The sequence below is a fragment of the Oncorhynchus kisutch genome, linkage group LG28 (genome assembly GCF_002021735.2).
Source record: "Oncorhynchus kisutch isolate 150728-3 linkage group LG28, Okis_V2, whole genome shotgun sequence".
NCBI lineage: Eukaryota > Metazoa > Chordata > Actinopteri > Salmoniformes > Salmonidae > Oncorhynchus > Oncorhynchus kisutch.
This window is the reverse complement of record NC_034201.2, coordinates 11,960,771-11,983,663: the sequence shown is the minus strand read 5'-3', so window position 1 is coordinate 11,983,663 and position 22,893 is coordinate 11,960,771. Positions and strand designations below refer to the sequence as shown.

At 48.3% G+C, this 22,893-nt stretch overlaps 1 protein-coding gene across 3 annotated transcripts in view; it reads left to right on the top strand.

Annotated features, from left to right (window-relative positions):
* LOC109873113 (roundabout homolog 1) overlaps window positions 1-22,893 on the top strand; it is a 148,427-nt gene that overhangs the window by 83,965 nt on the left and 41,569 nt on the right. For 2 of the 3 annotated variants that reach the window (XM_020464659.2, XM_020464660.2), the window contains exons 3-4: window positions 17,677-17,834; window positions 21,623-21,743. In XM_020464659.2, the coding sequence (XP_020320248.1) occupies window positions 17,677-17,834; window positions 21,623-21,743 (279 nt within the window). Of the gene's footprint in view, window positions 1-13,490; window positions 17,580-17,676; window positions 17,835-21,622; window positions 21,744-22,893 lie in introns of those variants that run through there. The other variant, XM_031807852.1, reaches the window with a different exon arrangement.

The window sequence follows — 22,893 nt, the reverse complement described above, 5'->3', positions numbered from 1 at the left end:
AGACCAAGGGAAACGTTGTTTCATCTCTAGGATTTATGTAAGGAAAGTGAGTGCCTTGTGTACATAATGGTGTTGTGAACTGAATCACTGTTACATAGAAGTAATGCGCGTTACACCTAACGGTCAGATGGTAGATGTGATTAGCAAGGTTAGCGTTAGCAGGAGGCTAGCAATAATACAGCGTTAAGGTTCAGGTGTTGTGATTAGCAAGGTTAGCGTTAGCAGGAGGCTAGCAATAATACAGCGTTAAGGTTCAGGTGTTGTGATTAGCATGGTTAGCGTTAGCAGGAGGCTAGCAATAATACAGCGTTAAGGTTCAGGTGTTGTGATTAGCAAGGTTAGCGTTAGCAGGAGGCTAGCAATAATACAGCGTTAAGGTTCAGGTGTTGTGAATAGCAAGGTTAGCTGGAGGCTAGGCTAATCTCACTGTTTCCTCTTCTCTCTGCAGGATGCCACTGTGAATGATAGTGGCTAGATAGTTATCAGCTCTCAGTATGTAGGTCATGTCTCTCCACTCTGCCCCCAGCTCGGGGTCCTCTGCTATCAGCTAGGTCACCTGTTGCCAACTGTTGTTAGCCCGGCCTCTCACTAGTGGCCATTTCCTCTCTGAATCTAGATTATCCTCAGCTCTGTTTGAGGGCCATTGGTCTCTTCCATCCTCACTCCTAGACAGGTATAAATTCCAGGCTTGTGAGGACTAATCAAAGAAACAGTCTCAGACTGAGTGAGGCAGCCAGGCCTGCGTGCTGTTATCATACCAACAGTGACACACTCTGTGTGGGCTGAGGGGGCATGCCGTGCGGGTAGGCTGTAGATGGTTCAGAGCCTGTTGGAGCCTGTTACTGTTTCTGCCAGCAGGCAGGGGGTACCGAGGTCAAGTAGCTTTTATATAGGGGCATGATGATGCTTTTCTGTGTGTGTGTGACAGAGGTGGCTTGTTCTTTTTCTGAGGCAGAGGACACAGAGTGGTGGAGGGAGAGAGTTGGAGAAAGTGAGACTCTGAGGGCAGAAGATTAGTGAGTGGGTGAATGTTCTTGTGGATTTCAGACCAAGTCGTTGCCAAGTAATGGAAAAGAAACAGCGGCTTGGTTTTGTGCAACGGTGCCCTTGAGAGATGTGAAGCTGATGTTGTACAGTTAATCTGAGAGAAACTGGTCTTTTTTCTACTCCCTTTGGCCTCGGAAAAGAACGAGCCAAGGAGAAAGAGAAGATAATGTTGAAGATAAAGGGAACAGACATTGTGTTGGGGATGAGCAGTGTGTGCTGCTGTCAGATCCATTAACCAGCCATGGGCCTGTTGCCTGGTGCCACACTCTGGATCTACTGCTTGGGTTTGGGCTGCCTGGTGGGGTAGCAGGAGATCTGGACCTGCCTGGTGGGGTAGCAGGAGATCTGGACCTGCCTGGTAGGATAGAAGGAGATCTGGACCTGCCTGGTAGGATAGAAGGAGATCTGGACCTGCCTGGTAGGATAGAAGGAGATCTGGACCTGCCTGGTAGGATAGAAGGAGATCTGGACCTGCCTGGTAGGATAGAAGGAGATCTGGACCTGCCTGGTAGGATAGAAGGAGATCTGGACCTGCCTGGTAGGATAGAAGGAGATCTGGACCTGCCTGGTAGGGTAGAAGGAGATCTGGACCTGCCTGGTGGGGTAATGAGAGATCACTGTCCTCTGCCAGTGGAAGCCCAGCAGGGCTGGACAAGTTATTTAAAGTTTTATTCCTTCCTTTCGTTAAGATAAATTTTATTTCTGCATGCGAGCGAGGCTCTCAGTTAGACAGAGCGGGATCCAGTGAAGCATGGTGGTCAGGCTAGGGATGAATACTCTGTCAGTGTGTGTGTGTGTGTGTGCTGCACAGGGCCATTCAACAGGGTCAGACTGGGCACACGTAACAGTTCAGAGCTCCACTGTGGACATCGTCTCCTTTTAGGCACCAAAGCCCCTGTCAAAGGAATGATCCAACACAGGCTCTTAGAGAGAATAAACACAGCATTTCTGTGTCTAAATCTGTCTCGCTCTCTCTCCTTCAGTCCTTGCCCTCTAACTCTCAGGCACACTGAAGTACACTCTGTCTAGCTGCACTCCGAATGCAGACCTTTAAATGCAGTCCTACAGAGCTCATTAGTGATTCATTGTGTACGTTTCTCATAGCATGCTGCGTGTGCATGCTAATCTACAGTGGCCCTGAAGCTCTTTGAGCTCTTTTTTTTTTAAGGACTAAAGCATATATCTGTGAGGGAGAACATAGCATCCAAACCCTAAAATGAATGCATCTTTACCCATTGTCCTGACTATATTTACACATCTCTGCGTGATTCAGCGCCTGGCTCAGGTTATCACAGAGCTTCAGCTCCAGTTTCTGCTCCTTCACACCTGAGCAACTCTAACCACGGAGAGAACCCAGCTGAGAGCACAGTCCCTGAGGAGGGAAGGCAGGGATGGTGACGGGGCTCCTCTGTTTGTCCTCTCCTGCTCTCCGTCCCCCCACCTCTGAGGCCCAGTGTACCTGTCACAGGTGTACTGGCTCCATTGTGTGTGAGAGCAGGTGTGCCTGGGGCCCCAGAGGCAGACCTACCCAATGGGGACCTGTGTCTTAAACCACAGGGAGGAACATGCAGGTGGGGCCAATAGAGAATAAAGATATCGTTTGAAAGGGAGAGAATAGGGGGGTATAGAATGAGTACAATAGCAACAAGAACTTGTCTGTATTGACATAGATAGCGGTGAGTTATTTCCGGTGTGTGTATGTTCGTCTGAGTGTGTGTTTCCTTGTCTGATTGATGTTATTGTTTGGCGGGCCCTCGCGGTGCTGTGTCTGTGTGGCCATCTTATTATATTTTCCTGCCATGTTTCTCAATGGCTCAAAGACAACCTGAGGTATGTGTCCTCTCCTAGTCCCGTCCTCCTCAGCCAGAGGCACGCTGTAGGCCCATCTATTTGCACACAGCTAATCATAACAACAGACAGTGGTGTACGGAGCTGCACGCTGCCCCTATGGCTGCCACCACAATGTTGTCTTGTTTGACTCTGCCTGATTGGCTCTCCATTGAATAAAATGTATCTATATTCACAAAGCTTCCCGTATCGTCTGTTCTGTTGTCATGCAAAGCGATTTCAACTTCAAAACTCCATGCCACTGTCATGGCTAACAAATATGGCCGCCCTCCCTCTACAGAGCTAGAGTTCTGAATGGCCACACTCCTACAGCCTGTCAAACTATGGCCGCCCTCCCTCTACAGAGCTAGAGTTCTGAATGGCCACACTCCTACAGCCTGTCAAACTATGGCCGCCTTCCCTCTACAGAGCTAGAGTTCTGAATGGCCACACTCCTACAGCCTGTCAAACTATGGCCGCCCTCCCTCTACAGAGCTAGATTTCTGAATGGCCACACACCTACAGCCTGTCAAACTATGGCCGCCCTCCCTCTACAGAGCTAGAGTTCTGAATGGCCACACTCCTACAGCCTGTCAAATATGGCCGCCCTCCCTCTACAGAGCTAGAGTTCTGAATGGCCACACTCCTACAGCCTGTCAAATATTGCCGCCCTCCCTCTACAGAGCTAGAGTTCTGAATGGCCACACTCCTACAGCCTGTCAAACTATGGCCGCCCTCCCTCTACAGAGCTAGAGTTCTGAATGGCCACACTCCTACAGCCTGTCAAACTATGGCCGCCCTCCCTCTACAGAGCTAGAGTTCTGAATGGCCACACTCCTACAGCCTGTCAAACTATGGCCGCCCTCCCTCTACAGAGCTAGAGTTCTGAATGGCCACACTCCTACAGCCTGTCAAATATGGCCGCCCTCCCTCTACAGAGCTAGAGTTCTGAATGGCCACACTCCTACAGCCTGTCAAATATGGCCGCCCTCCCTCTACAGAGCTAGAGTTCTGAATGGCCACACTCCTACAGCCTGTCAAACTATGCTGTATGAGATTCTATTTTCCTTGTTTGGCCAAATGTCCAAATGATACATTGATATAGAATCTCCAGGGAATGACAAAACGCAATATTGGTCCCCCTGGTCTCTGTGGATGATATGTGATATGTGGATCCCGTGGGACAGCCTCTGTGTTGGCATTTTACAGTGGCAGTAGACTTCCTGCCTGCCGTCGCCTCCCAGAGGAAACGACTGTAAGTTATGTGTGGGAATGTTTTCATTGAAAACAGTAGCACAGTAACCCATAAAACAAAAGGGAAAGTGTGTGTGTGTGTGTTCTCCTATATACCTCCTTTCCTGCCTCCCTTAAGGCTGATCAAATCTGTACATGCATAAATGTTGTCAGAAGCAATAGGTCTAAAATCTAAAAGGTATTTTAAACATGTTTCATAACTACCTCCCTATATTGAAGCAGACCCGCAGACCCGTTTGTTGACCGACAGAGCTGGATGTGACTCACTAGAGAGTTCTGTCCCTGAGAACTTTTAATTTTTTCCTCTATTCAAACTATAGACTATCTATCTATTGGGCTCCCAAGTAGTGCAGCGGTCTAAGGAAATGCATCTCAGTGCAAGAGGCGTCACTACAGTCCCTGGTTCGAATCCAGGCTGTATCTCATCCTGCCGTGATTGGGCGTCCCATAGGGCCCAGCGTCATCTGGGTTTGGCCGTGGTAGGCCGTGATTGTAAATAAGAATTAGTTCTTAACTGACTTGCCTAGTTAAATAAATAACATGTTTTTATTTTATCTCTCTCTCTCTTTTACTCTGTGCTCTCTCTCTCTTATCTCTGTTCTCTCTCTCCCCCCTCTCTCTCTGTTCTCTCTCTCTTATCTCTGTTCTCTCTCTCCCCCTCTCTCTCTCTGTTCTCTCTCTCCCCCTCTCTCTCTGTTCTCTCTCTCCCCCTCTCTCTCTGTTCTCTCTCTCCCCCTCTCTCTCTGTTCTCCCTCTCCCCCTCTCTCTCTCTGCTCTCTCTCTCCCCCTCTCTCTCTGTTCTCTCTCTCTGTTCTCTCTCTCCCCCTCTCTCTCTGTTCTCTCTCTCTCTCTGCTCTCTCTCTTCCCTGTGCCGTGACTGGATCCAGTTACTCCACAGATCTTCACTTAGAACACTGATGTAATGCCAGATTCTCCTCTTCCACTGTACGCTGCCAACGCCCTCTCCTAATCCTCTTTTCCTTCTCCTCATCCCTCTCTGTCTCTCTCTTCCTGTTTTCTCTCTCTCCTCTCTCTACTCTACTCCCTCTCTCTCTCTGTTTTGTCTCTCTCCTCTCTCTCCTCTACTCCCTCTCTCTCTGTTTTCTCTCTCTCCTCTCTCTAGCCTTCTCTCTCTTGCTCTCACCCATCTCTCTCTCTCTCTCTCTCTGTTTTCTCTCTAGCCTTCTCTCTCTTGCTCTCACCCATCTCTCTCTCTTTCTTTCTCTTTACTCCTGTCTCTCTCTCTGCTTCCATCTCCCCTATCTCTCCCTGTCCGGTCCTCTCTCTCTCTCTCCGTTGGTTGGTTGGGTGTGAGTTGTGCTCTGTCTTCCCTGGTGTAAAAGGGGATGAGGGGAGGAGTTGAAATTGTGGGTTACACAACCCTTTTAGCTAGCTTTAATGTTTCTAATCCCTCACTGACGCTCCACACATCACATCAGCAGGATTAGGGTGTCATGAAGACCAGACATACAGGGGCTGACAGGCCGGCTAGGGGATTCACCATGGCTCATCAACACACACACACACACACACACACACACACACACACACACACACACACACACACACACACACGGCAATGTAGAAATCCATAAGAAACCAGTCTCAGATGTATGGGTCATGTTTAAGCCCCACATATATCCACTCATCACTTTCTCTGTCTAGCGGCACTCTGGAGGAGTGCTTGTCCTTTGCTGTCGCAGTGTGAATGACTTGAACCCAATATAGCCTTTGTGCTGATTCTCAAATGGATTTCCAGATGTGTTTAGTACCAGGAAGCCTATGAAACATCAGGCCTCGGTTTAGCTTGTCTCTCAGTTCTCTGCTCCCCTTTTCTCTGTGCTGAGAATGTTGCCTACTGCTGAGAGAGAGAGAGTAAGCAAGAGAAAGAGAGAGAGGTCAGGTTGATGCTGCCAGTATAACCAGGAGCCAGCCAGGTGAGGGTGCACCGGCGCTGAGCTAACCGGCTTTCCCAAACTTCAGCCAGATTTATAGACGTGTGAGCGACATGTTTGCCCAAGGATGGCCTTTTAGGGGGAGAGGAAGGTTTATCTGCTGAGATGAACATGTAATTCAGATCTCTCTCTGAGGGATGAATAGGAATTCCTGTAGCCTCTAGAAATAAGTAGGGTTTGTGCATTTGTGGTGTATGTAATGTGGAGTCTCTGTGGGGGTATTTATGATTCTCAGCTCATCCATTTATGCTGATGTGTACATACAGTACTCTTACCATATCACTGTTTTATTGGATTTAACTCACCCCCAGTTCACATGCTGGTAGATGGTCTTGATGCCCTCTGGTCTGCCCCAGTGTGTGTGCGTGTGTGGTGTGTACTGTCAGTGTGTGTGTGTGTATGTGGAGCAGCTGCATGTCCTGAAGCTCTCTCTTCCCAGAGCCCAGTGAGAGAGAGCATGGAGTAGGGAAAGAGATGGATCCAGGCTGGGGGAGAGGTCAGGACAGAGAAAGCGAGAATTTGAGATCCCGAGAGATTTGAACACGTCTGAATTTGAAGGTGAAGGTGAGCTATGATGTCCATATATGCAGGTCTTTTTGAACTCCAAGCCCTGGGATGTTTTAGTCTAAACAGTCAGGGTCTGAGCTGAAATGAATTTATTTGAAGCACTGAGAGCAACCCCAGCACAGTTTCAACATTTAATGTCACGTGCACAAGTACAGTGAAATGCCTTTCTTGCAAGCTCTAAACCCAACAAGACGGTAATCAGAGAGTTGAGTAGAGAATTTTTACTGTTGTTTGTTCTCTGCTAGTGAAATATGTGCTCTGCCAGTGTTCTAGCTATCCCAGCAAAATGGGTGCCATCATGGAACACTCTGAAACCATAATATCAGGGTCTGCAGTGAAGGCACATCATCTCCCTCTCTCTTTTTTTTCCTCACGTCCTCTCTCCTCCCTACTCCCCTCCCTCTGTGGCATGGTGTGGTGATGAATTACATATGCCATGACACACCGCAGTGAACAGCCCCCCTGGTAACCCAACAAGATCTCACGATCTTCACTTCAGTATTCAACGTTTGTCCATGAAGAGGGGGGGGGGGGATTAAACATCTGTGGGTGAAGTGAAAGTAGGTAAAACAGAGAGAACTTGACAGTTAAAGATGCTACACAAGATTTGTATTTTTGCATTGTAATTTCAGAACATCTCCATAGCATATCTGATGCTAATAGTGGGATGATAGTGTTTCAACGTATTACTTACCCGGCAGTGTTGTCATTGGCTGTGATATTCACCTGTTGATTTAGCAACCATGATATGACAGTGTGATTTCCACGAGATAACACACCCACAAAGTCAGAACAGCTTTCCCAGTTTGACAACAGTTGCCGCACCAGCGGGAGAAATCAATAGACGAATGTCACAGCCAATCACAACACTGGCAGGTAAGTAATACTGTGAAACACTATCATTCCACTATTAGCAACATTTTCTGAAATTACATTACAACATATTTTTTTAAGATCCTATGTGTAGCACCTTTAAGTTATTAATTCTGACTAGTTATGGTAAGGGTTAAGGTTTGGAATAAGGTTCAAATATATATTTTTTTAAATACTAGGATTGAACCCGTGATCCTTGTAGCTACAGCGTGCAGTTTATTAAGCCCTTCCTCTATCCCCATTCACAATGCCCTAGCAAGCAGCAACCTTTCTAGATGGCAGTACGTGCTCACGTTGTCCCTAGTGGACGGTATTGAAGGCATCTCTCGACGCGCTGGGGCCCTGGGCAAGCGTTGCATACTGAAGTTTATCTGGTGTGATCCTGCTGGATAACCACAGCCGGAGAGAAGCCACCAGGGAGCGTCATTAGAGAAGCGTGCTTCCCTGCTCATGCTCTATTTATGAAATCACATGCTGACCAAAGCCGATTCCTCTGCTTATGCTGAATAAACAAAATAATAAGGTGCACCGAGTTGACATAGAAAATCTGCAGTTGAGATGAATATTAAATATACATCTTGTAGATTATACACAATGATGTACATGCAAAAATACTAGAGTGGTGACGTTTACAGATTTTGTGAAATATTGTGTTATTTCTAAGCATACAAAATAGTTTTTGTAGCTCTAGTTTAAACGCATTGTAGCTCTCTCTCTCTCTGACTTTCACCGTGGCACGGCCTTGCCAACGCGTCTGTGTTATGTCATAAAAGGAATTGGCAAAGCAGTAAAGTGAAGTGTAGGCTGTGATTTATGTAGCTTCATGTACACTACACGTATATTTGTAGTAGGAGGGTGACTTTTAGTGCTCTCCGAGGAGGGAAAGCAGGCCAGCTGTGCTGAGAGAGAGACTGTGAAGGGAGGGTTTGTTTGGCCAAGATGTGTCATACTGTACCTAATGCGGTCTCTACACCCCTACAGGACATAGGTTTGATGTCTCGGTACCCCTGTAGTTTATGCTATGGGGCCTTTTTATGTCAGAGTAGGTAGGGGCCCAGTGTACGGAGAGGAAGTGCGGGGTATAATAGTGAGGTTTTGGGGGACCCAGGGTTATAAACATTCCTCTCTTGGCCAAAGTGCTTTCCTGCTGGCCCCGGCTGCCTCTCCACAGCCCTCCAATCAAAAGAGTGTTTATTTAAACTCTGAGGTGCCAAATCTGTCAAAAAGTCTACCCACTGGCCGGGCAGTGCAGACCACCAACTCCCTAGTTCTCCGGTCCTCAAGACCTGATGAGAACAGTTTTGCAGGGGAAAATAAACACAGGCAGATCAATGGGTCTTGTGTGTGTGTGTGTGTGTGTGTGTGTGTGTGTGTGTGTATGTATGTGTGTGTGTGTGTGTGTTCCTGTGGGTGTGTGCATATGGGTGAGAATGTTAATGTGGAGTTGTATAGCTAGTTTTTAAAGCAGTACTGTAGATTGGCCACTGACTGCTTTGGGCTGTAGTTCAGTAAGGCTGAGAAGAGCCGTGGACCCTCTCCCTCCTAGCATTAATTGGCAGAATGACCGGTGGCACCACACCAGCACCAACTGGTGCTCACACAGCCATGCAGGGAGGCCATCTGCTAGTGGGACACTGCGACACATCGGTACTGGAACACAGTACACTAATGACACAGGGACGACAGGCTCCGTAACCTGTTGTTGAAATGTCAATGATTCTGACATAGGGTGGTATATTGAGGCTATTATAACATAGCTAGTTGAGAATAGAGCATATTCCTCCTGGAAGTTATCATCTCATATAGTCCTGGTGAAGTCACCTTGCATGACTTAGATATGCGACAGGGTATGCTAGATCAATGTTAATGTTTTACTGCACTGCACAATCAACTCCATACTGTATATTTAGACAAGGACTGGGATGTAATTAGTCTGTAGTGGCCAATATCTCTTATCTCAATATCTCTTATCTAGAGCTCGCGCTTTATACTTGCAGAACAATTACTGTACAATTTCTCCATCCGGGATGTCACGGTTTTTCGACATGACATCTTGTAGTCTAATTCTACATATGCAATTGTATATATGCATATATATACATATGCATTGAAGCTGACATCCTCTACTGTTGATAATGGCTGCATATCAACTGCAATCATTTCTGTAGTCAGCGCTGTGATTTTCTCACTCATTCTCACTCTAACACTTCTTTGGTGTTAAGGTCCTGTTTTTTGGGGGGCCCTGCGCTGCTGCCAGCAACGGTTTGGCTCTCACGGTGACTCCCTTTTCAGACGGTTAAGCATTGCACCTGTACTGCCACTGTAGCTCAATTCCACCTCGCAGAGTTCGCTGTTCTCCACCTTCTCATTTAACTTCTCAAAGTATTGCCGTGCAGGACTTTGCTGCTGTCGCTTCCCTGTCTCGCGCCATTTTCCTTACTGTTAACGATGAGGACGTGCGGAGAACTTTATATACGTGGCAAATTGTTGGAAAGACGTTGCAGTATTGCTATTTTTTTCCCTTTATGATGATGATTGGGACCTGTTCGTGGTAGTTGTGTGTTCACTGACTGCACTGTGGATTTAAATGTAGGTTTTCGGGTTTGGGATATTTTCTAATTTATTTTTAACGTTCACACCCCTGCTTGATGGGCCAAATTGTTCCCCCGTAACATTCTTTGAGGTTTCTGCCAAATGTTGCATGACCAGCAGGTGTGTGTGTGTGTGTGCATGTGCGGGTGTGGGTGAAGCAAGATGCTGTGAGAGAGGTGGCCCTAGCAAAGATTCAACATCTGTTTGCCAATGTGCATTTCCCTCAGAAGATTCTGAGGGAAATGAATAACAAATCTGTTCAAGTGGCGTGTCCTCCTGACGTTGTCCTCCTGAGCGGAAAGGAGGAGGGTTTGGGTGTCCCGAACGTCGAGTGGATTTGCAATGCTACCAGACTGACTCACATGTTGAACATGTTCAACAGTGACTATGTGACAGTTAGGGAGTTAGCCAGAGCCTCCCTCGTTTTGATCTTACGGAGGAGAAAGGTCCCATTGGCCAGGGACACTGAGGACAATTCCCTGAGCTTCAGGAGGAAGGTCCCATTGGCCATGGACACTGAGGACAACTTCCGGAGCTTCAGGAGGAAGGCCATTGGTAAACTGGACACTCTTGCTTTGGAATCTGGTCTGACTGGCCAGACCTCAATGACCTGTGCAACCGGACTGGAGTGGAGCGCAGATGGACACGGACTGACAAAAACTGAGCCAGTGACTGCCTCTGATGCAGTTGTGGCAGACCCCTGTGTTGTCGTGGAGGTTTCTGTCACCTATGACGGAACATCTCACCTTACATCCAGGACAGCACTCCTCGCTATCAGACGGATGCAGTTACTGCAACACTGGACTGGACTGAGGCTGCAGGGGAAACTCACTGCTCTGGACTGTGCTGACCACTCTGTCTCCCATTCCATGTTCCAGAATGCTGCCATTGGCGACATCACCTTTACCGTTAAGGAGAGGCTGCAAGTTGTACTCATAAAATACAACCTCGCAGTCTGGTACCCTGCAAACCATGATCACTTACTACACCCGGAGTTAAATGTAATGGAGTCTGTTGCACATGTTGTTAATGGTTGTATATTGCTGGACATGACTGCATTCTCAACCTGGTAGCTACTGAGGTGAGACAGGTGGTTTCCCCAACAGCGGACATACATAAACATTCTCTTGTCAGAGGAGCCTGGTTTGATGTTGATGATCATGTGTTTTCTTGTCTGCTGAATAAGACAGATATTGTTGTTGTGGGAGACCAGAGGGAGGGGCTGGTACTGGAGGTGGGCTGCTCATTCCATTGTTACATGGAGCAGCCTTATCTGACAAGCTCCTTAAGTAGCAGCCCCTCATATCACACTTGGACAGCCTGGAATACAGATGCAGGTTGGTGGCGTTGATATTTGGCCGTCTCTGCCACGTACATAGACTTACATTAACATTCAGATTGCAGGCCTGTCTAAGAGAAGAGCAAAACAAGTGTCTAGGTACTGCTCTGTTTCAGCTGTTATGGGCAGCCTAGCTGTGTGGAGGAGAAGGTACTGCTCTGTTTCAGCTGTTATGGGAAGCCTAGCTGTGTGGAGGAGAAGGTACTGCTCTGTTTCAGCTGTTATGGGCAGCCTAGCTGTGTGGAGGAGAAGGTACTGCTCTGTTTCAGCTGTTATGGGCAGCCTAGCTGTGTGGAGGAGAAGGTACTGCTCTGTTTCAGCTGTTATAGGCAGCCTGGCTGTGTGAAGGAGACGGTACTGCTCTGTTTCAGCTGTTATAGGCAGCCTGGCTGTGTGAAGGAGAAGGTACTGCTCTGTTTCAGCCATTATAGGCAGCCTGGCTGTGTGGAGGAGAAGGTACTGCTCTGTTTCAGCCATTATAGGCAGCTTGGCTGTGTGGAGGAGAAGGTACTGCTCTGTTTCAGTTGTTATGGGCAGCCTAGATGTGTGGAGGAGAAGGTACTGCTCTGTTTCAGCTGTTATGGGCAGCCTAGATGTGTGGAGGAGGTGTTTTTTGTTTCCTTACGTGTCCTTGCATCAACGGCCTTTGAAATGTTTGAATCCTTAATGATGTAATGTGATTTGTGGATTCAAATCAAGTTTTTACAATGTGTGTGTGTAGGCCTCCATGCCCAGTGTCTAAAGGTATCACAGTGTGGCTGGCTGCCCATTGCACTGTATGACACGGCTGGCTAAGGTACTGACGGGCGCTCAGCTAGACTCCTGGCCCTGTGTGTGAACCCCAGCTCTACTCAGCTCCCCACACCTACCGTTGGTAGCTATGGTCTTTTAACATACAATGTACTGTAATGCTGCAACTTAATGATTGCAACATGTTAGGCGATAGCCTAATGGCACCAAGGAGGACAGGAGGTGGTGTCAAGTCTGTCTAACCATCTACGAAGACATGACCAAATAGCTGTAACAAAATGGTGCAACCAGTTTAACAGGAGGGTTGGCTTTAACAGGAACACGATGGAGAAGACTAAATGGAGGGAAGGGGCAGGATTAGGCTGGACTGTGGTTAGTAGTTAGGTTACCCTGGTCGGGTGAGAGGCTGTGCTGTGTGGTGCGTGCCCCTGTTCTGCAGGGCTACAGTGTGCCCTGTCTGACTGTCTATCTGTCTGTCTTGTCGGTGTAGAGAGGATTACTGCTCTCCTGCTGCAGTATGTAGGTATGCTCCTGCTCTATCCTCAGGCTGCGAGTGGAGAGGAGAGAGGCTCCATCGGGCCCAGCAGTCAGACAGAATCAAATCCAGGGTTAAGACGCCGTGTCCAGGGGTCTCCGCCTTTGAAGTGGGCTGTGGGATTCTGCACTGGAAGGAGGGGACAGATGGGGAGAGAGAGAGGGAGACAGAAAGAGAGTAGAGGTGTAGGTCTCAGCTCAGTGGACAGGCCTGTAGGCTAGCTGGGATAGCTTCAATATGTGAGCCCTCCTCGCAGAGCCCCACTGATGCACAGTCACTGAGCTCTCCCTCTGCTCTCTCTCCACCTCTGTCTGTCTTTCTCTCTCTCTCTCTCTCCACCTCTTTCCTTTCTCTTTATCTCTCTCCACCTCTATTTCTGCCTCCCTCTCCCTCTCTATGCCAGACTATAACCTTGTAGTTTGAAGCTCGCTGGTTTGGGGGATTTGGGAGTATACACTGGTGTCAGTTACACTGGTTACAAGGAAGGAGACCGTCAGGATTACTTTACAAAAAGACTGCAGAAGAAGAATTACATGGGGCTGATGGATTGAGAGACAATGTAATGTAAGGGAGATGGAGGCACTGGAGAAGAGTGAGAAAAAGAGAGAGGAAACTAGTTTAGCAGATTCTGTTTTTGTGCGTGCCTGTTTTGTGTCTGTGTGTGTGTGCGTGTCCCGTGTGTGCATTGGCACAAATGCATGTGTGAATTATCCTGTGTAAAAGCACATAATGTTCTTAGCAACTTAACAACAACGCTTAAAACATTGGTTCTTGCCAGGTTGTTTGTGTGCTAACATTGCATGTTTTTACGACACTGAAGCTAGAAGACTCTTTGCACAAGAGTTCTCATGGCTCCCTTTTTGTTCCTGTCTAGAGTAACTGCAGCCATGTTTTTGTGTCCCACAAGGAATGCCTTTTATCATGTGACATGGGAACAGCTGTTTCCCATCAGGCCCCAGTCAGCCAACAAGCCAGTCAGTCAGCTGCAGGCCTGTAGACTGCCTGTAGTCAGCCAGTGTTCTCCCTGCTCCCTGGATCAGATCAGAGGGGCCAGTGTGAGCAGACGGGAGACCAAAAGAGTTTGGCCAAAATGCCTCCAACTCGAGGGTCATCCCAATTTGTTCTCCCATGTCCACGCTGCTCGTCAGGCCTCTCGCCCTGCGGAACGTGCAAATCCAGTAGGGCAGCCTGCCTGAGAGGAGAGAGCTGGGGCCATCTGGGAGTGATTACCCAGGTTGTATTTTCCCATTGTTTCCCGTCTGCTCTCTGCTAGGCTCTGCTCTGCTTTCTCTCTCCCTGTTCTGTTGGCTGGGCTCCCCTGGACTGTTCAGGCTTTAATCCTGTGTTATTTATGATGGGTAATGTTTGGCAGAGCTTATGCGCAGCCCACCGCCAAATTAGCACAATTTAGCCGCTTCAACAGGAGAAGGAGTTTGCTCAGCGATACGTAGAGAGAGATCCAAATCTCGGTCTCTCTCTCTGGTTCTCTGTCTCATTCTCTCTCTCTGATTTGTTCACCCTCATTTTCTCTCCCTTTCTCTCGGTCTCTTTCTCTCCGTGACTCTCCTCTGGCAGCTACTTTCTCTACATCATCTTCTCCCATTTCCAATTTCAGTAGGGGCCCTGCTAGCATGTAAAGACATGAGATTACACTAGTGTACTTATTCACTGAGTGAAAATTACATTTTCGGAGCATGTTTGTGGGATCTGGAGTCCTGTCCTACTAATCACATATGTGCTCCTTGTGATGCTGCTGGGAGCTGGCAGCCAGGGGAGACAGGAAAGGATCATCTGTGGTCAAGCCCCTGACCAAAAAACAGACTATTGCGCCTGCCATTTTGAGGAAGATGTGAGTTTTCTTTGTCTCCAGTTCAGCCTGTGGCTCTCAGTCAGCTAGCTCTGCTATCCTGCACAGTACATGTTGAGAGTTGAGGAATTGCGGTGGTAGTTTTCCATTTCCATTTCCTCCCGGCAGAGCTCAGCGCTCTCTGTGCTCAGTCCCTCCTGTCTGGGCTGGTTTGTGCTGCTGTGTGGCATAGCAGCTCCCCGTCTTCATTACTGTCACATCCATTAGGACAGACCGAATGGGCCGACAGGACAGACAGCCCCTGCTTGCTAATTTGACGTCTCAACAGCTGTTCCTAATATCCCTCATTCAAGTTAACGTACTGTATATGTATGCACTGTATAGGGGAGGCATAGCAAATGGGCCTGACTTGCCCTGAGGCTGTCATTTGAAAAGCACTCACAGCAAACTCTGTAGCGGAACTGGGAGTTGAAGGTTAGGGGTGCAAAGGGGAGGTTCGGTACGATGTTCCTCAATCCAGAAAGTTGCTGGTAACAAACCACCGCTATGTCCTCCAGCGTTTTGGCTGTTAAGTGTGAGTCCATGGGAAGAGTATTCTCTATCTGGACTCTGGGCTGTACGTGTCAGAGTTCCACAGTCTCCTACTCCCTAACATGATTACCGCTCCCCTGGCCTCCCCTGGCCTCCCCTGACCTCCCCTGGCCTGGCCTCCCCTGACCTCCACTGGTCTCCCCTGGCCTGCTCCGGCCTCCCCTGACCTCCCCTGGCCTGGCCTCCCCTGACCTCCGCTGGTCTCCCCTGGCCTGCTCCGGCCTTCCCTGACCTCCGCTGGTCTCCCCTGGCCTCCCCTGGTCTTCCCTGGCCTTCCCTGACCTCCGCTGGTCTGCCCTGGCCTCACCTGGCCTGGCCTACACTTCACAGCACAATACAACACAGCACAGCACAGTGGAGCAGAAGGTTGAGATTTGCTACACACTCAGACCAACATACAGGGAAGGAGATCAGGGTATGGGGTAGGGAGGGAGGGAGGGAGGGAGGGAAAGTAAGTAATGTTCAAGGCTTATGGATAGAGAGAGGTTGATGGAGTTAAACTTGTGGTTTCTAGGTATTTATGAGGTATGTGTGGACAAGGTAGGGATAGAGGGGTGGTCTGTGTTGGTCTCAGATCTACAGAGCTACGCTAAACTGGGCATTAAAAGAGAAAAGAGACTACACACACAGGCTAAATACTGAAGAATTTGACCTACAAGAATTGAATAGCAAAACATTCCAGTAAAAATGGTAAACAGCATTCCATTCCGTATTCTCAGGTAAACACACTGCTGCTCAGTGGGACTCTAACTAGCATAATTATGGTGTCACACATGTCTTTGTCTTCAGACTCCCGTGGCCACTAACAATATAGTACACACTGTTTTGACAGACCTCCATCATTTTTCTGTCACGATAATAAGGTCGTAGCGTTGTAAGCAACAACAGCGAGTACGCAAATTATATTCCTACCCAAATGTCAGGCACTTCTGTGATTACGCTCATTTGCATACAGGTGATACAACACTGGTGCTTTGCATAGATGGGCTTACGTTGTTTACAACATCAGCTTCCCTTGATAACCACCAACTGAAACAAAACTATTCAAAAACATGTTGTTTCTCTGGAAAGGAGTACTGGGAAGTTATAGTTTAAATATGAACATACTCATTAAAACATTCTGGAAGTTTCCAGGAAGCTTTTTTGGGAATGAGTCCATGTAGGATTCATGGATTGGCTGAAAGGCCTTATTCACTTTTGAGTGTGTACACGAATTCAACCTAGACACAGAGGAATGTCTTACAATCTCGTACAATGTAACGTAATGTCTTGCAGTGTATATAGAATATAGTGCCTGGTATTGAAGTGTCGGACAATGTAATGTAATCTATGCAGTGAACTGTAATGTCATGTAATCTGGTTTGGGGGAGACAGAGGAGATTACATGCTGGCTGCAGGGGGCTAGGGAGGAGGGGAGAAAGGAGGGGGGCTTCAGTAACTGTGTTGGGAATATAATGAAAAGAGCTGCGGAGAAGGGATGAGGAATTTCTCCAATTTATGAGAGCATGATGTCCCTCAGGGTGTAGTCACTAACTCACTCATTCATCCGGAACGGGCTGGAGAGACAATCACTGGGCTGGCTGGGGGACTCTGGGACTGACTGTAATGGCCTAGACTGAAATGCTGTGGAGTCTCTCTTCTCCTGTCTTCTCTTGTCTTTTCTTCTCTGCTCTTCTCTTCTGTTCTCTTCTGTTCCCTTCTCTAGGCCTTTGTTAACTGGGCCAGTGTCTGTAGAACAATACATTCTCAGTTTCTAAATGTCATCAGGAGTAGACGGGCCGTCGTCGCTCCCTGACAAAACTCAGTGTCTTTATAGTCCGTATAGAGCCTCGCACAAGTGCATCATTCCGCCAGCGCTCCCCCCCCCCACAGGCTGCACTCACTAACTAGCAATGCACTGCGATTGTGCCAGGTTGTTATTGAGTATGATGCATCGAGTCATTGCTAATGGCCGTTAAAACCTTGAAAGTTGTTGAGCGTGTGTTTGCCACCTAGCCAGCTTGTTAAATGGCTCTTGCGGAATATCCTCCTATCTCCTCTTGAAGTGTTTGATGGGGGTAAACAAGGTGGGGAAACATTAACTGGCGAGGTTTTATTTTGGTCAATGGATACCTCACACGTCGAACAACGTTCCGGGGGAGTCGTAAATGGGATTGTGATGCAAATGCAAGTGGTTTGCCTGTGTGTTTGTACGTTCCCTCGGGGCTGGAGTGGAGAGTGACAGTTGAGACACAGCTGGTAGAGAGTTCGTCTAATCAGACGGAGCGGGTGGTAGGCCTGTATTACTATAGAACATCGAGGATTTGGCACACCACCCCGGGGGCCACTATTGCACAATACAATGTCCAGCTACCTCAAGTGACCTGTCATCGACTGCCTCTGCTCAGACTTTAGTCCTTGCACTTCTAGAGTCTGGCCATAAGAGTCTTGAATGTTGCACAGGTATACCCTAAACGTTCCACTGGTGCATATTTTTCCTGTTCAATTTCGACCTGCAGTGCTAGCGGGCCGTTAAACCCTTCTCTCTCCTGTTCCACAGTTCTCCGTGATGACTTCAGACAGAACCCAGCGGATGTGATTGTGGCAGCGGGCGAGCCTGCCGTGCTGGAGTGCCAACCGCCCCGCGGGCATCCTGAGCCCACCATCTCATGGAGGAAAGATGGCACCAACATCAACGACCGGGATGAGCGCATCACGGTAAGACAAGCTTCGTTAGCTTCCGAGAACTCTCTCTGTACAGAGCAGAGCAAGCACTGCAATGGGCCTGCGCATCACACCAGCACGTCAACACACACACGCACACACACACACACACCCCACTGCTTGCTGGCGCAGCTCCAGGAAGATCAAAGTGTCTCTGTTGGCAGACGTGTCATAATGAAGAGAAACAAATGCATAATCTATTTGACTAACATAATGTAATCATATTGTACTGTGATTTGGCTAATCAATGTCTATTTGGAACAAAGGCTATCTGTGGAAGCATGCAAAGAAATCAGGTGTGGGTGTGGGTGTGTGTGCGCACACGAGCATGTTTGTTTGTTTGTGTGTCTGTATACGCTCTAGGGGACTCGTGAGTTGGGATCCAAGGCTCATCCTCCTCCGGAGTGACAGGTAGTTTCTCTCTGAGGGGCTGTGATGGACAGACTAGCTCTCCTCCGCGTGCTGTACGAGAGGGAGGTGGAGGAGAGAAGGAGGTGGAGGAGAGAGGGATGCGGAGGAGGTAGAGGAGAGGAGGAGGGCCTTCTGAAGGAAATACAAAGGCTGCATTGGCTTTGTACTTCCCTGTTATCTCCTCATTTACACCCATCTGCCTGCATGGCTTCCTCATTGTCTTTAGCGCTGCATGTCATTTCCATAAGGAACCAACTTCACTATAGTGTAATAAAATACCAAGTCAAATAAGGTCTTGCAGTGAAGTCACGGTAGCTATGTTGGCCACAGTCCCTATGGCATGTCTGTGGTTGACCCCGGTGTACTGGCTCAGAGTGTAAACAGAGGGCCAGCTTGGTTTCTGCCTCAGAGCTATGGCTCAGCTCACTGGACTAATGGGCCTGCAGATAAGACTGTTTCCTAATGAGTCCACAGGCCCTGTAAACAACGCAGCGCTTGTGTTTATGGTTTGTTTCTAACACAACATCCACTCCAAAAACGGTTGTTGTTTCTTTAACCACGCCGAGTCCCAGGGGTCTGCTGTAGGATTTGGTGCTGTGGGAATGAACGCATTGTGTGGCCCAGCGTTTGTTTTAAATTGATGGGGGGGGGGGGAAGGGCACTGGGCTTGCCAGTGGTGTAGAGCGATGCATCAACAGCAGGCAGGGAGGGTGTGTAGTTTCTGTTCAGTTCTACCGTACTGTATATTGTAACATAATATCACCCTATATACCACCCTATATTGATTGTAGTGGGGTCAGGTTGGGGGTGATGTGGGTGGCAGCTCTCTGTCCTCAGGACTGTGATTAACTCTGAAAGGGCAGTGTAGTTAGTGATGGGGAACATTTTATACAGTTACATATCGGGAAATTATTTTTAATGATATATATTGCAATATTAATTGTTCAATGTCTCAACATTATTTCTGCACTAGTCGGGTGTTCCTTTATTTTGCTTGTTCCCCATCTTGTTTTTAATGGTTTGCCAATATGTTTTCAGCACTTTTATTTCCATGACTGATCAAACATATATTTTTCTCATGCAGCAGACATATTTTTCTCATGGGTCTCTGCAGCAGACAGAGGGAGCAATATGTTTGGAACATTGAATCGCAGTATCGAAGCGCAATACATATAGAATCATGAGCATCGTTAGAATCGCACTACATATCGTATCGGCACCTGAGTATAGTGATAGGCGCCTGAGTATAGTGATAGGCGCCTGAGTGTAGTGATAGGCGCCTGAGTGTAGTGATAGGCGCCTGAGTGTAGTGATAGGCGCCTGAGTGTAGTGATAGGCGCCCGAGTGTAGTGATAGGCGCCCGAGTGTAGTGATAGGCGGCCGAGTGTAGTGATAGGCGCCCGAGTGTAGTGATAGGCGCCCGAGTGTAGTGATAGGCGCCCGAGTGTAGTGATAGGCGCCCGAGTGTAGTGATAGGCGCCCGAGTGTAGTGATAGGCGCCCGAGTGTAGTGATAGGCGCCCGAGTATAGTGATAGGCGCCCGAGTATAGTGATAGGCACCCGAGTATAGTGATAGGCACCCGAGTATAGTGATAGGCACCCGAGTATAGTGATAGGCGCCTGGGTATAGTGATAGGCACATGCGTATAGTGATATGCACCTGCGTATAGTGATAGGCACCTGCGTATAGTGATAGGCACATGAGTATAGTGATAGGCACATGAGTATAGTGATAGGCACCTGAGTATAGTGATAGGCACCTGGGTATAGTGATAGGCACCTGAGTATAGTGATAGGCACCTGAGTATAGTGATAGGCACCTGAGTATAGTGATAGGCACCTGAGTATAGTGATAGGCACCAAAGTACAGTGTAACACACATTTCAGAGGAACTCAATGGAACACATGAACACAGTCACACACCACCACCGCCACCGCTATGTGATGGAGGGAACAGATGGAGAAGCAGATGCATGAAGGAAAAGGAAAACAGAAGGGAACACAGGAAATAAAGTATGAGAAAGAGAGAAGAGAGGAGGAGGACGACAGGAGGGATGCATTTGCTGGTGTTGTTGTGGGTCTGACATGTGAGAGAGAGAGAGTGTAAGACTGGAAGAATGTGTGTGCAGGCTGATGGTGCAGGGATGTGACAGGAGGACATCTGAGGAGAAGCTCTTCAAAGGACCTGTGTCTCTTTGTTCTCAGGCCTCTCCTCTGGACTAGTACTGCAGCTCCAGATGTGCCTCTCGCTGCCCCACCCCTCACCCCGTCACCCACTACTCTATACTGTACGAACCACTCCGGGTCTTGCTACACACAGACAGAATGCACACCGACAAAGACACACACACTCACTAAAGGTATCACACTCCTCGTCGCCTCTGCACCCATCAAATGCAGGGTAATGTGATGACACTTCAAAAGTGTCCAGCACTACAGGGGTTGGAACATGGAACAGGTCCTGGCCCAGGGAGGTGGTGTATGGGGACAGAGATAGGGGCGAGGCTGCTTTACATCAGGCTGTGAGTGGATTAGTTGTGACTGCTTGGCTGGTCATCCCAGCTTGGTTTACACACATTAAGATTGGAACCTGCTGGCCCACAGGCCTGGCCCCTCTACGACTCCTCTACTCCCTTCCTCTGTGACACGCTCTGCTGCCCTGTGATTCCCCACCACTCACTAGCCAACGTCACTCTACACTGCACCTGACTGGAAAATGGGGGTCCTGCACCCCACCAAACCGCTCTCTCTCCTCTATTCTCATTAAACATTTTGCTGCACCTGCAGCTATGTGCAGCTATTTGAGTTTGTTACATTTTATTAGCAATCCCTATTTCAATACATTTTAATAGTTGTCCGTTTCATATACATGACTTGGTTATGTTCTTTGAAAACCTGATTCCACAATTATAAGTGCTGCTTTGAAAAGAACATAATTCTCCAACCTAACAGTCCAGAGTTATTTCCCATTACAGCGATCCTGTTGCGTGGCCCAGTGCAGTATCTCTGGGCTGGTGCTGTAGCAGTGGTTCTCTGAGGCCTGAAAGGTTGTGGGCTCTCTGCTTCCAACTGTCAGCGGAATAAACTTGTCAGGCACTGCCCTCCCTGCCACGCAGCCAGCCAGCCGGGCCAGTGTTTACCCCTAAAAGCTGCTGCTTCTTAAACCTACCAGACAGACCTCTATCTGAGCTTGGCAGATGGAAAGTCATCATTTCATCCTCTATATTGTAGGACGCTCTAGAATCGTGTAAGCCCTCAAATTGTTGCATCAAATAGTATTTAGGGAATTACAAGTATTTGCAAGCGTAACATGCTATATTCAATTACAAATGACCTTACAACTTACTACTTTTCTTCCCTCCATCTGTCAGATCCGCGGTGGGAAGCTGATGATCACCAACGCCAGGAAGAGTGACGCAGGGAAATATATCTGTGTGGGGACCAACATGGTGGGAGAGAGGGAGAGCGAGATTGCCGAACTGACTGTACTAGGTAAGATCCTGTCTGTCTGTCTGTCTGTCTGTCTCTCTGCCAGTCTGCCAGTCTGCCAGTCTGCCAGCCATCTGTTGGTCCGTCCCTCTATTGGAGTCTGTTTCTCTGTTCCACCTCTCAGTCCCATTCAGTCACCTAGTCAGTCTCAGTTGTGACAGTGAAGGTCAAAGAGTCTGAGGCTGCCTGTCCCTCTAGGTAAAGGCTTTTCTCCCTGGCACATAATCCATTCATGTAAGAGGTTACGTAACAATGGCACCCAGTCCCACAGCTGTGCAGACCATTTCACTTGAGCCCAAACTCAGGATGACCCTGTCGCCCCAGCTTGACCCCTGCCACCCCTCTGCTGTCCTGGAGAGGTTGTACCGCCACTACTACGCCCCACTCTCATCAGTTCCTCTTGCTGCCCAGTTAAGATATTGACTCAGAGACAGAATCCAAGCACCGCTCAGGTAATACCTCACATCCTTTCTAAGCGTTATTATCGTGCTGTTGTCTATACTGCCAGGGGTGTTATCATCGTACTGTTGTCTATACTGCCAGGGGTGTTATCACCGTACGGTTGTCTATACTGCCAGGGGTGTTATCATCGTACTGTTGTCTATACTGCCAGGGGTGTTATCACCGTACTGTTGTCTATACTGCCAGGGGTGTTATCACCGTGCTGTTGTCTATACTGCCAGGCGTGTTATCACCGTGCTGTTGTCTATACTGCCAGGGGTGTTATCACCGTACTGTTGTCTATACTGCCAGGGGTGTTATCACCGTGCTGTTGTCTATACTGCCAGGGGTGTTATCACCGTACTGTTGTCTATACTGCCAGGGGTGTTATCATCATACTGCTGTCTATACTGCCAGGGGTGTTATCATCGTACTGTTGTCTATACTGCCAGGGGTGTTATCATCGTGCTGTTGTCTATACTGCCAGGGGTGTTATCACCGTACTGTTGTCTATACTGCCAGGGTTGTTATCACCGTACTGTTGTCTATACTGCCAGGGGTGTTATCACCGTACTGTTGTCTATACTGCCAGGGGTGTTATCACCGTACTGTTGTCTATACTGCCAGGGGTGTTATCACCGTACTGTTGTCTATACTGCCAGGGGTGTTATCACCATACTGTTGTCTATACTGCCAGGGGTGTTATCACCGT